The sequence below is a fragment of the Carassius gibelio genome, chromosome B8 (genome assembly GCF_023724105.1).
Source record: "Carassius gibelio isolate Cgi1373 ecotype wild population from Czech Republic chromosome B8, carGib1.2-hapl.c, whole genome shotgun sequence".
NCBI lineage: Eukaryota > Metazoa > Chordata > Actinopteri > Cypriniformes > Cyprinidae > Carassius > Carassius gibelio.
In genome coordinates, this window is record NC_068403.1 from 15044253 (window position 1) to 15057500 (window position 13248).

The following is a 13248-nucleotide window of genomic DNA, read 5'->3' on the forward strand; positions in this document are numbered from 1 at the left end:
ACACTTAATAACATATTTTTCCGTACACATATGGCAGGGATGTAAATATTGTGAAAGGATTCTGCAGGTTTAACCTACATCGCTTAAGTTTCGTTTTGTCTGGTGTGTGTAACTGGTGTGTGTAACTCTTCCGTAGAAACACTCCGTAGAAACCGTTCATTTTGTTTCGAGTACCTGTCCTAAGAGCTTCAAGTTTCAAGCAGTATGAATAGAAGAAACAGGACTAATTATCTCTCTATAGCCGCTGTGCGCGCAATTGGACTGGACTTCATTGAGATGTTAGAGGAAACCAACAGGAGATCCATTACTGACAGAAATACACTCAGAGATATCTACAATGAAGAGTTTCGAGATAGGTAAAACGATATCAATGCACACCAGTGAACGTCTGCATTAATTTTAATTCAGTGAATAAGTGCGTCATATATTGCACCCTTGTATTCACAGGGAAGGTTGTGTCAAAGATCCAAACTTCTCTAGAGTCATCTTTGCATTGAGAAACGGGAACAAAGCCCGTCTTTCCAAGTCAGGAAGGAATGTTTACTTTAACACCAATGTAAGAAATCGTATTATTTACAATGGCTACCAGTTAGCCATTTGATTTATCCACGTTTGATGTAATTATTTCAGATATATTTAAGAGTCACGTGATGGGTCATTATACGAAAACGTGCCATTTTGTGTCCCTCAGGAAAAAAAAGCTCTGTAAATCTTAATAAAACATAAAAGAAATAGAATATTTTATATTTTAGTTTCCATAATGTCTCATAATATAAGAATAAATTATTTTCTGTTTCTTTGGTTTTTAAAGGATTTTAATCACATTTTTGTACAAAGCATCTTGAAGAAATGTTGAAAATGGCCTGTCCCTCAGTAAGATTTTTCTACTTCTACTTGCTATCGAGGCCAAAAAAGTCAAACTATCATAAAAAAACATATACTTGTATAAAGCCTTAAGTGTCAGTTCATTAGTCATAAATGGATTTTATTCTTAACGTGTCAAATAAAATAAAAAAACACACAATTTAGTCGGGTCCCTAGGTTCTCGTCAACCCTGTTACTTTTTATAAAAACACCTCTTTAAAGATAAAGAACTGTTTCAAAAGTTGCATCAGTTCCAGGAAGTGACATTATCTGACTTTCATGAAGTTGATGGTAGAAGACAAGTAAGTGTTCTCTTCTTTTTAATGAATTTTCTTTGAGGTTATGTAATGTCTGAAAGACAGGGACACGCTCATTGTGTCAGCCCTGTTACCAGAAAAGCATATGTTAAAAAGTTTTTTGTACAAATTTAAAAATTTACATATATGATAATATTTAAGCCTCTCATTAAGGCACGTAATGTAGTGTCATTACCTATACCTCATGGCTAGTAATGGCCGGCAATAACCTTTTTCGTCAACCCTGTTACCGTCAACCCTGTAACCATTCCAGGGTAAGAGGGTTGACCCAAGTAAGCTTTTGTGTGTCTTACCCATGTTGTATACACAAGAAGGGTTAAATCAAGGGCAACTGGACATATTTGAAGCTATTGCCTCTCATCCAAGGGGTTTCTTCATTTCTAAATGACTGATGGGGAGTGCCAGGCATTTAACCTCTGTGGGGTTGTCACCCCTGAGCCAACCCTTCTTGGATAACTATGACCTGGATGACTGAGAATTTTAACAGACATACTTTTCTTACAAATAGTATACATAATATACATGTTTTTACAGTTTTTATCCCTAAAAATCATGTTTTTTTATTTATTCTACTGATAGATAGGCTAAAATATGTTGAGGTTACTGATCTATACTGATACACACAAGTGCAATGGGTTTTATAAATGTGCTTTATAAATCAAAAGTCATTATTTTTTTTATTATGAGAAGTCAATAAATTAACAAGCTTTTCAGTTTGCATTTGGGATACTCTCCATACATGCACTCCATCCAAATAGTTTGAAAAAGTTTTCTTGTCAAAAGATAAATCAAGCTTGTGTGACTTGTATGATTATTTGATGGCATGTGAACTACTTACATTTACAGTATGCTACACAATCATAAATAATCAGGGCTGGGGTGTAACGAAATACAGCGTTACGTATGTAAAATACAAAATATGAGTAACTGTATTTCGTTAAAATTACTTTTTAAATAAGGGGTAATCAGATTACAGTAACATCTGAAAACTATTTTAGATTACCAGTGATTACTTTTATTTTGATGTAATTTATTAATTTAATATTTAAGTTTGGGGATTTCAAACAATACCGCGACTGATTTTTTCCCGTTACAAGCACATAACGACACAAACATTCTCCTAGAAATCACACTATGCATTCAGTCAACAGATCCATACGAAGCATGCATAAAATAAAGGTTTATGAAGTCAAACAATAGCTTTATGTGGTTTACAGATGAACTTCTTTATTCATTCGAAATGTTCAGTATCATCTTTGGCTCGGTAATGCAAGTTCACGATCCAATTCGTGAACAGATGATTCTTATTCGTGAATCTTTTAAAATAATAATTTCCTTTATTTATTTATTTAATGAAACCAGTGTGGAAACCAATGCTTCACTAACGGGATAGATCTGGGTCAGGGTATATTCTGGCAAACCGTTTACCAATCAAGTTTCTCAATTGGCAAAGCAAACTGTGGTACACGCCACTACCAACACAGAATGGGTAAATCTGTGTTTTCTCAGCACAATATCATAGAAAGTATGAGGTTTGAGAAGTAGAAGGCGGGGCAACAGTTAAAACATTTTAAAGTTAAAGTTCATGCAAACAGATAAGTTTCGGTTTTTCATCATTTTTATGCTAAAATATCTCAATAGAGCCGTCTACATAATATGCTGATTAGTCATGTTGAATTAAAGGTTTATGAATGTCCAATTAAGACTCCATTACAACCATAATTGTAACTCAAACAAGCAGTATAATCAATACGGTAGCTGTTGTCAACCCTGTAACTGATGTGTCAACCCTGTTACTTGTATAATATTCTAATATAACTTAAAAAATGTAAATAAAAATGTAATCAATTAATTGTAAATGTTTAGTAAGAGAGGCTAATAATCCACTCAAAATTTAATTGAGGTGTTTAATTTTTGTTTCCATACATTTTTCTTAAAACAGAAGATGCTGGGAGAGTGTAATTTGGAAATGAACGTATTCATCCCCTTAAAAAAATAAAACTTTCAATATTCTCAATTCACAAACACTCTTAATGTAACAAGGGGGAGTATATCTTCCACAGTATATCAGATTTGTTCTATACATGTATTTAAAACCTTTTCAAAAAGTAATTAATATGTTGGTAACAGGGTTGACCAAAAACACACATTTAAATTAGTTAAATGAAAAAAATGAAAAAAATAAGATAGCCTGAGATGGCACGGCACATTTTCCTGAGAGGTAAGGATCTACTTAATCCAAAAAGGGGCTTAAAGATTTTCAAAACAGAAATTTGAAAATCAAACATTAAAAGTGGGAAATGGCACGTTTTCGTATAATGACCCTGATACTCTTATCAGCAGGACATTGAAGGTTAAAATGTGGGTCATCTGATACTTTTGGCCAGAACATACAGACTTTAACAAATGTATTATTACTGAAAAAAGAGAGAGAGAGAGAGAGAGAAAAGAACTGTTTCAAGTTACCATTATTCTTGGCTTCTTGTTAAGGTTACCTGTTCTTACTGTTTCCTGTATTGGTATTTCATTAGCCTGTGTACATTTTTGGTGTGATTTGTTTAAAACGATCCACTGAATACAACAACAACATTAAATATATCTTGACCAGTGTTCTGTGTCCTTCAGTAGCAGAGACCAGGGCTGGTTGTCACACAAGAGCTTATAAAGGTCTAATTACACAAATATAGGTTTGGTCTAGCAGTGATTGGAACGTTTGTTTCAAACACCCTCCTAAATTGCAATAATGTTTGTTTTTCCTCTTCAGAATTACAAATGAATAGCATTTGGGTAAACAAGTAAACACACTACACTGGGTAGATTTTGAATACATTTTTACATAACACGTGTGTTTTCAGTTTGGGGCTGTCACATGTATTTTCATTACTTTTACTATTTTCCCCATTACAATTCAATTTGACAAAAAATATAAAATAATAATAATAATAAAAAAAAATGGTTGTATGTTACCAAGTTTTGTTTAGTGATTTGGTTATTATTTCAACTTAATTATTTGATCATTTTTGTTCATAAAATAGCTGAAAAGTCTATATTAGGCTATTTAATGACCGTTCTAATTTTATTAACAGTTGTGCATTCATTTATTGTCTTAAGAGGGTTGAGATCTTAAAATATGTGATGCATCTTTATCACCCTGCACTCATGAAAATGGCACATCCAGGTCCGAGTGAGGCTGCACGATCAGTGGTTTAGATCTAGTCGAAGACAGCAAAACCAGGCTACTCCTGCTCCAGTTCATGTTAGCTCATTGTCAGCTACTAGTAATCCAGGGCCAGATGGTGGAGTCAGAGGAAGAAGGAGTCTGGCAAAAGACATCCTACAGCGACTAAAGTCTACAGACAGGTGAGCTGGTATTCTTGAATTCTTTTTTTATTGATGAAACACATATGCAAACATCATTTAGTATTTCTCTGCGGTACTGTCTTTCCCAAGTATTTATTTAGGTATATAATAACATCACAAACACGTACTGTAGCTGCTCTTCTCTTTCCCAGGTCCTTTTTCGTAGCTGATAAGTATGGGGTGCAGGTGTCCTCAGAGCTGAATATGGAAAGTGGAAAGATTCAGATCAGTGTGGATCGGGCTGAAGTTTATGAGCTGAAGCTGTTTGTGGAGAACACGGGTCAGGAGGCCGTGTATTTCACATACTACACTTCTCTTCACTGGCTGCAGTATTTCACTCTGGAAGACAGCAGAAGAGTCACACGTGACAATCCACTCCGTCTGGAGCCACGTTAGTTCAATTGTACAATGTTGTTTGCAGGTTATATTTGCATTATTTCTTGTGTGATCAGTCAGAAATTAAGGTAAACTCATTTGTTTTTCAAATAGGTGAGAAGTATGTGGTGACTGTGAGGTTCAAATCTAGTCATGTTGGAGTTTATTCTGCTACTCTAGCTTTTGAGTTTAAGCAAAACAGCAATCCCGCCACCCGTCCCTTCCACATTGTACGCTTCATTGAAGTAGAGTACAGGTCTAAGCTTGGAGCCTTACTGGGTCCTACTGAACCATACAAACCTCTGAGACTCAACATCTCTGAACCCGAAAACTGTAAAGTGGACGAGGGCTATCCACCTGAGGGGTGAGAATGTTTTTTTTCTTTTTTATAAAATAAGAAATAATAGGAAATTATAGTTATACAAATTAATAGTTTAAATTAACTAATGCAATTAATACAAAATAATTGTGCATGTTGTGTTAATTTTTAATGCATTTATTTGTGTGTTTATCACAGTTTGCTTCTCTGTGCTTTAGTTATGTGCAGAACTTTCTTGAAAATGTTCTGCCGCTGGGGCAATACACTCCTCCTCCTGACATCCCTGAATTAGCCAGGCTCCTGAAAGATGGCTGTTCTTCCCAGATCCTCAGGGGAAAGTTTCGGGAACTTCAGTTAGTGTCCTTTACGTGAAATCTTATTACAATTTCAAATACCTGCTTTATTGGATGTTTCAAAAAATATATATGTTTTTTGTTTTTTTGCATCTCCCTTTGTGTGCAAGTTTCATACATTTGCATCTCTGCATGTTACGACTGCAGCTTTAGAGTTATGAACGTTCCTGACTCAGCTTTGAATGATAAGAGAAATAATGAGTGTGTGATGTTTTCTAGGTCATTACTGCAGAGTCCGCTAGGCTTTCATAATTATGCAGAACGGTTTGATTTACTGCTGTATCTGGAGGAGTGTCAGATGCATGTGGATATCAAGAGATACAACAAAGATCAAGTCACCTTACTCAAAGACCATGACAAGAGACTACTGGTCTTAAACGTGAGTGGAAACGTCTTTTGTTAAAACAAGTCTTGAAACTTCAAATAGGATTCTACAAGTTTTTGGGGTCTGTTTGTTTATTTCTTGGATTAAAGCTTCCCGGTGTTTCGGAGAACAGGCCATCAGTCCTGAGAGGAGATCACCTGCTTCTCACTAAGAGCGAGGAGGTCAGTTTCTCAAATGTGACCAAATACAAGGGATACGTCCACAAAGTGGAACTGGATCGGGTCAAACTGGGCTTCTCTCGAAGGTATGAAGAATGAATACGTTTAAAAAAATGCATGTGGCGCTATCAGTCAAAATCTTAAAAAATTATATAAAATGTATGCATTTAGCAAACACTTTTATGCAAAGCGATTATCTTTTTGCACTGCTAATGCAATGCTGTACCACTGAGCCACAGGAATTAACAGATGTCTGAACTAACATGTTTTTTTTTTTTTTGGCTTTTTAAGGTTCATTGACCATGTATATGTAGATAAGATGAAATTCCGTGTGGAGTTCACAGTGAATCGTCTCCCGTTGAGACTGCAACACAGAGCAGTGCACATGGCGGTCCAGCACGAGCTCAGAGATGTGCTGTTCCCTGTGGGCTCAAGGAGCTTGAACCCTGCGTCTCCACCTGCACTGTGGTCAGTAAGACCCCTATGAATGTTATTAAAACTTCAGAATGAAACATTTCGGGTATTTGAGCCTAGTGTGTGTCTGTCTCTAGGCTCTTTGATCAGCAGCTTCAGAGAAACCCTGAACAGTACAGTGCAGTATGTCACATTGTGGCCGGTACGTCCAAGCCGGCACCCTACTTGCTGTTTGGACCTCCTGGCACTGGTAAAACCGTCACGATAGTGGAGGCCATCAAACAGGTAAAACCGGTTATCACACACAGCAGAGTAAACACAGCCTCACTACAACTTCATTAAAATGTCAGCTTGTTGCATTGTATGGTATTATGCTTGCCTGTATGAAAGATTTCACCATTCAGTGGAATACCTGTTGCATTCAGTCATTCTTTCTGTTTGTTTCTCAACATCTCGCAGGTGGAGAAGAATATACCTGGTGCCTACATCCTAGCTTGTGCTCCATCTAACAGTGCAGCTGATCAGCTGTGTGAAAAGTTGATCACTAGTCAACATGTTGATGCACGGAAAATATACAGACTTTATGCTAGCTCACGCGATCCAAGAGATATCCCTAAAGCTCTAAAGGTTAGTGTCTGTTTCACAGTAAGTAAATAAAAGAAAGAAAACACTGACATACTAGGCATTGAAATATAATCTTACCTTACTTATATGCCAGGCTTTCAGGGATAATTCAAAGGGATAGTTCACCCAAAAATGAAAATTATATTCAAGCCACCCTAGGTATATATGACTTTCTTCTTTCAGACAAATACAAGTAGAGTTATCAAAAAAAAATGTCCTGGCTCATCTAAGTTTTATTAATAACTGTGGATGGGTTTGAAATTATGATGCCCAAATAAGCTCATGCATCCATCATAAAAAAGTACTCCACATGGCTCTGAGGGGTTAAAAGGGGGTTCTGAAGTGTAGCAATGCTTTTGGGTAAGAAAATTATCCCTATTTGACATTTGACAATCTCTAGCTTTTGCTAACTGTTGTACGTGCGTTCACGAGGGAGTGGCTTTCCAGCGGATGATATAGGACGTAGGCATAGCGTAAGCTCCATTGAATATATGCTAGTTTCGCAAGAACCAAGTTTTGTTTACAGCAAAGGTAAACCAGTCTCCTCTTGGCTTATGTCAAATGCCTCTGACATTTTTTCTTTACAAAATGTCATTTTGTACTTCTAATTTGTGACCAATATTTTACTCTCTCTGTATTGCTCTCTTCAGCGTTCGTCACTTCTCACTGGAGCTTACTCCTACGTCATCAGCTGAAACACCACTCTTTCATAAATGTGCATACAACAGTTAGCATAAGCTAGAGATCATGGTTTTAAATATGGATATTTTTCTTCGCTTCACTTCAGAAGGCCTTTATTAACCCTTGAGAGCCGTGTGGAGTACTTTTTATGATGGATGGATGTGCTTTTCTGGGCTTCGAAATCTCGGCCCCTATTCACTTCCATTATAAAGCTTAGACATTTTTTCATTTCCAATTGTATTCGTCTGAAAGAAGAAAGTCATATACACCTGGGATGGCTTGAGGGTGAATAAATCATAATGAATAAATGCCTAATGGTTTATGTAAGTATGCGTATAGTTTTTATTTTGGTTATTCATGTTGGGTGTGTGTGTTTAGAAAATCAGTAATCTGGAGGGAGAGATGATTGTTTTCCCATGTAAAGAGGATCTGATGTGCTACAAGATCCTGGTCAGCACTCTGGTTACCGCTGGCAGGTGAAGGGCATTATCTTATCTAAACACAGTGAACTCTCTTACTGTCTCTCTTTATCAGACACATAACACATCATTTATAGCAGTATGTAAATATTGTGTGCATGCAGGCTGGTCACTGGCGGTTTTCCTACGGATCATTTTTCTCACATCTTTGTGGATGAGGCAGGACATGCTATTGAGTCAGAGACCATCATCAGTGTGGCAGGTGTGTTTGTCTCTTTCTGTACTTTAGCAAAAGTACTAAAGTCTGATAGTAGTGAGATCCATAGACAGTATTATTGCATTGTCTCATTGTGTGCATGCAGGTCTGCTGAATGCAAAGACTGGACAGCTTGTTTTGGCTGGAGATCCCAGGCAGCTGGGGCCAATCCTGAGATCTCCTCTTGCCATTAATCACGGGCTTGGTGAGAAGCACATAAACACACACACTCACTCATTCTACCTATTAGCCGATCACTATTTTTGTTTAAAGCATATAATGTTCCTTAAAAAAGTATTGTGACGTTTAACATTTAAGCTTTAACTATTGCTGAGACATGACTGTTGTCCAATAAAAATGGGAGATATTTACAGAAGCTAAATGGTGTGTATGAATATGTTTTATTGTAATGTACTCTGGAATTGCATGTCTTTCATGTAGACGTCTCTTTGCTGGAGAGGCTGATGACACAGAATGATCTTTATAAGAAAGATGACATGGAGTTTGACAAACGCTATGTCACCAAACTTCTTCTGAACTACAGGTACTACTTTTGTCTTCTCACACTGGACCCCTGGGTCTAAAGATTTTAGTTTTTTTGTCTTTATTTATTTGTTTAATTATAGTGTGCAATAGTATAATGTAGAATAATACAAATATTGTAACATTTTTAATATCACCCGTTTACTAGATATCAGCCATAACATGATAATAGTTCTCATCTTATCGGAATTTTAATACTGATGCAGCCCTAGGATCTATTATAAAATGTAATTGACGGCGTAGCATGCATCTGTTTTTTGATTGTCCCTCTCCAGGTCTCACCCATCCATTCTGAAAGTTCCTAATGAATTGTTCTATGATGGGGAGTTGGTGGCATGTGCAAATGAAATCAGCTCCAACCAATACTGCACTTGGGAGCACCTTCCCAAAAGAGTAAGAGACCTATTAAACAGCTGTTTAGTCTCCGACTCTGGTTACAGCTGTTTTGTTTCCAGATTTGCCTATTAATGTGGGTGTTTAAAAATAATACATTCCAGGGATTTCCTGTGATTTTCCATGGAGTGCCTGGGAAGGATGAGAGGGAGGCAAACAGTCCCTCCTTTTTTAACATCTTTGAAATCGAAATCATTGTTGACTACCTGAAGAAGCTGCTCCTGACTCAGGCCAAGAAGGGAATCTCTAAAATCTCCCCCAGAGATATTGGCATCATTGCCCCCTACAGGAAACAGGTGGAAACTGCTCTAGGGCAGTCTATAATAACAGTAAAAATAGTCATGACATTTCTGTCAAATCTCTGTCTGCATCATCACATTAATTTTTATAATTTTGTAGGTTGAGAAGATCAGAAGGGCCATCAGATCAGATGAATACCTTGAAAAGTGCATGTGTATTGAAGAACTCAAAGTTAGTTTTTGGTTTAAGCCATCTAAACACACTGGTAGTGCTTTTTTATCTTAAATGAGGATGTGTAAAAAATAATATAATAGCTGTCTTCCTTTGTGTGTTTGGTGGGTTGTGTACTGTAGGTTGGTTCTGTGGAGGAGTTTCAAGGCCAAGAGAGGAAAGTGATCCTGGTGTCGGCTGTCCGCAGCAGCAAGGAGCACATCATTTTGGATGAAACGTTCAACATTGGGTTTCTCAGGAATGAGAAGGTAGTGTTTGAACACAACTGACATAAGAACACAACATTATATATATCACAGTTTTCTACAAAATTATTAAGCAGCACAATACAATAATGGATTTTATTAAGCAGAAAATCAGCAAGTTAGAATAATTTCTGAAGGATCATGTGACACTGAAGACTGGAGTAATGTTTGCTTTTATTCAGCTTAGCCACCACAGGAGTAGATCATGTGCAAAATATATTACAATAGGAAATGGTGCAAACATTTCACAATATGTTTTTTTACAATAGTATAACATCATGTTTCACTCAAGATGTAACCTTGATCTAACTAGTGTGCTACATTGTATGTAAATATGATTGCTCTTTTGCAGTGTGCCAAAACACACTTTAGTCTTGAGCCTGTTCTTGTTCATGTCTCTTTTCTTCAGAGATTCAATGTGGCGGTGACGAGAGCTAAAGCTTTGTTCATCATGGTGGGAAACCCCACCATTCTGCGGACTGATGAAAGCTGGGGCCGGTATATACTGTACACTTTCTACTTACACATGGAAGAAATGCAAAGAAAGCTGTTCCTCTAAATATCTCTTGTGTACGTTTCTAGGTTTATTGATTTCTGCTTTGAGCAGGGCGGTTACACCGGGATTTCCTTCACCAGTGTAGAGGAAATAGAGGAGGTTGAAAAGTGTCTGCTTGCTCTTAACATCCAGGATGAGAGAAGTGAGACAGGTTTTAATCATACACTTAAGTCACAACGCAATGTTTGACTTCAATCATAAACCGGTTCTTCAAACCACAACTTCATTGGTTTCATTTCAGAAATCAGATGAAAAATTAAACTGGTTTACGTCCTCATTTAGGAAAGGGAAATACACGAAGTAGTCATGTGCGTCTGTTGATGTTCTGCCAAATACAATTGTTTCAGATTTCAAGCTTTAGCAGTTTTGCAAATGATATGGTGTCTACATCTGCACTGCAAGCAGGTTTCCTGTTGGTTTCCTGTCTCTATTAGCATTTTTTTTTAATTTTATGGTTGTCAGCAAACATAAAATCATAAAACGCTTCCTTTATGAAAATGGGAAACTTGTTAAGTATTACAGTCAGATATTTAAGACTTTTTTTGGCTACATTCAATCACAGTTAAAAAGTTATTTCTTTTATAAGTCATGTTTATATTTTTTAATGAAAAATTAGGTTATGCTCTGTTTGAAAAGCATAGTTACCAGCCGACTTGAAAAAAGGTGATAGTACATAATATACAGTAATAATATAATAGTAATATAAATAATACAATAATAATGGCATTTAAATAATACAGTAATAAGAGTAAATGAATAATAATAGTTTTAAGAAGGCATGATGTGGAAATCTCACTGCTGTGTTTATTCACCCCTAGTGGAAACTGAGGAGAGTGCAGTCCAACAATATGTGAATCCTGAGTGGAAGCACGATTTCTAGCAGAGAGGGTTCTTCAGGTCAAGCCCGTCAAGACTTCAGAAGCTAGGATGGAAAGCCTGGATCTGTCGATTCTAAAGCCAGCCACACACTGTACGATTTGTATGGTCCTTTTACATTTGTTGCTTGTCAAGACTGTAACAAAGGATCCTAATGGAATCTTAGGGAAAAAAAGTCATGGCATTAAAGATTTTAAGTCAGACTACATGATACACATTGTAATTTGTAAAGCTTGCATGTAACTGAATTTTAATGATTTTTTTATCAGTTAAAAATGCTGAAAATAAACATATGATCATGTGGACGGATTCAAAAACCACTGATTTTTTATAATAAAATGCCTTTCTTATTCCTCCATTAAGTCTTTCATTATTAAACCACTGACAGGTTCGTATATTTTCAAATGATCTCCATCAGACTCATGTTAAAAGGAAACCTCTCCTCCAGTGTACAGTAGTTGTGCAGTTTATGTCTCTCCCTTGTGGCTGTTGTGAGTACTGCTATAGCCAGCTCAGTTACTCTGGGTCTCAGTAATATTTGAGCCATTTTCTCCATTATGTACTGTAAGACACCAAATGCCTACAGACTTGCAATTCTATCTTTATCATTACCTATCTTTTTTATTTTATATCATTTTATAGACTGTTATAGAGCCGGCGACCGATCTTGTGGTATCTATAAAGTCAAAATGGATATTTTCTTAGTTAAACACTTAAGCTCATTTTAAACCAATAAGGGCCTTCTACTCTTGATTTACTGTCCTCTCAATCCTGCTGGACACCAATTATTGGGAAAGTGCTACTGGGGATATTTTTTTCCAATGGCAGAAAAATAGCTCTTTCTCTCAGTCACCTCAACCCGTAATTAACCCAGAGATTGGTGTTCTTAGAAAAGTGTTTCACTCTGATTCTATGAGTTAATGCTTTCTTCTTAAAGGTGCAGTCACATGGTCAACATTGTTGTGAAATTTCACAGGCAAAAAAAAAGTCCATTGTCTATTATCAATAGTGTAGCAATGTATGAAGCACTGCTCACACAAGGTTTTTTCATTACAGACAGCTTTCTATGTTTGTTCGAATCTGAGCAACCAATGTGGAACTATTGCAAAATCTGCGAGGGGAAATCTTTTCATCCTAAAGCAAAATTCCAGATGCAAACTCCCAGTGAAATGACAGGATTTTGCCAACAAAAAATTGCTGAACCACACTTTTATTTATTCCGAAACCTACACTGGTGACACTTTTATTCCATAAAGACAGTCAAACCTTCTACCATTCTGTGAAAAAGGATCCAGAGATCCAATTGAACAGAAAAATGGATGGATAGCAGTGTTGCCAAGTCCTCGGTTTTAAGCTACTTTAACATGGGTTAAAGCCACCCAAATTAACGTCATAGTATGTGCCTCAAATACGAATTTTACCCTGGGAACACTGCCAAAAATGTTATCCCCTGAACACAATTTTTATCTAGGGACCCCCCTCGAAAGGATAGACAGTTAATATCTCTTCTTAGCAGACATCATCTGGAGTCGATGAATAGCCCTTGAGTTTATCACAGTTCTGAAATTGTAACCCACTGTACCACAGGTGAAGCCAAAAAAAGATTAATCTTTCTTTTTCTCACACAAAAAATGGCCAG

General features: G+C 36.7%; 1 protein-coding gene across 1 annotated transcript; it reads left to right on the forward strand.

Moving 5' to 3' along the window:
- Positions 1 to 155: 155 nt before the first annotated feature.
- On the forward strand, positions 156 to 11967 carry mov10b.2 (Moloney leukemia virus 10b, tandem duplicate 2). The gene is made up of 22 exons (XM_052563259.1): positions 156 to 356; positions 448 to 556; positions 4360 to 4541; positions 4694 to 4932; positions 5031 to 5280; positions 5454 to 5588; positions 5808 to 5967; positions 6063 to 6217; positions 6423 to 6599; positions 6683 to 6830; positions 7005 to 7172; positions 8229 to 8326; positions 8434 to 8531; positions 8632 to 8730; positions 8967 to 9069; positions 9344 to 9461; positions 9566 to 9757; positions 9861 to 9932; positions 10055 to 10180; positions 10587 to 10675; positions 10760 to 10875; positions 11552 to 11967. Exons 1-22 carry the CDS (start codon positions 205 to 207, stop codon positions 11611 to 11613), a joined length of 3048 nt encoding a protein of 1015 aa, XP_052419219.1. The 5' UTR covers positions 156 to 204; the 3' UTR covers positions 11614 to 11967.
- Positions 11968 to 13248: the final 1281 nt, after the last annotated feature.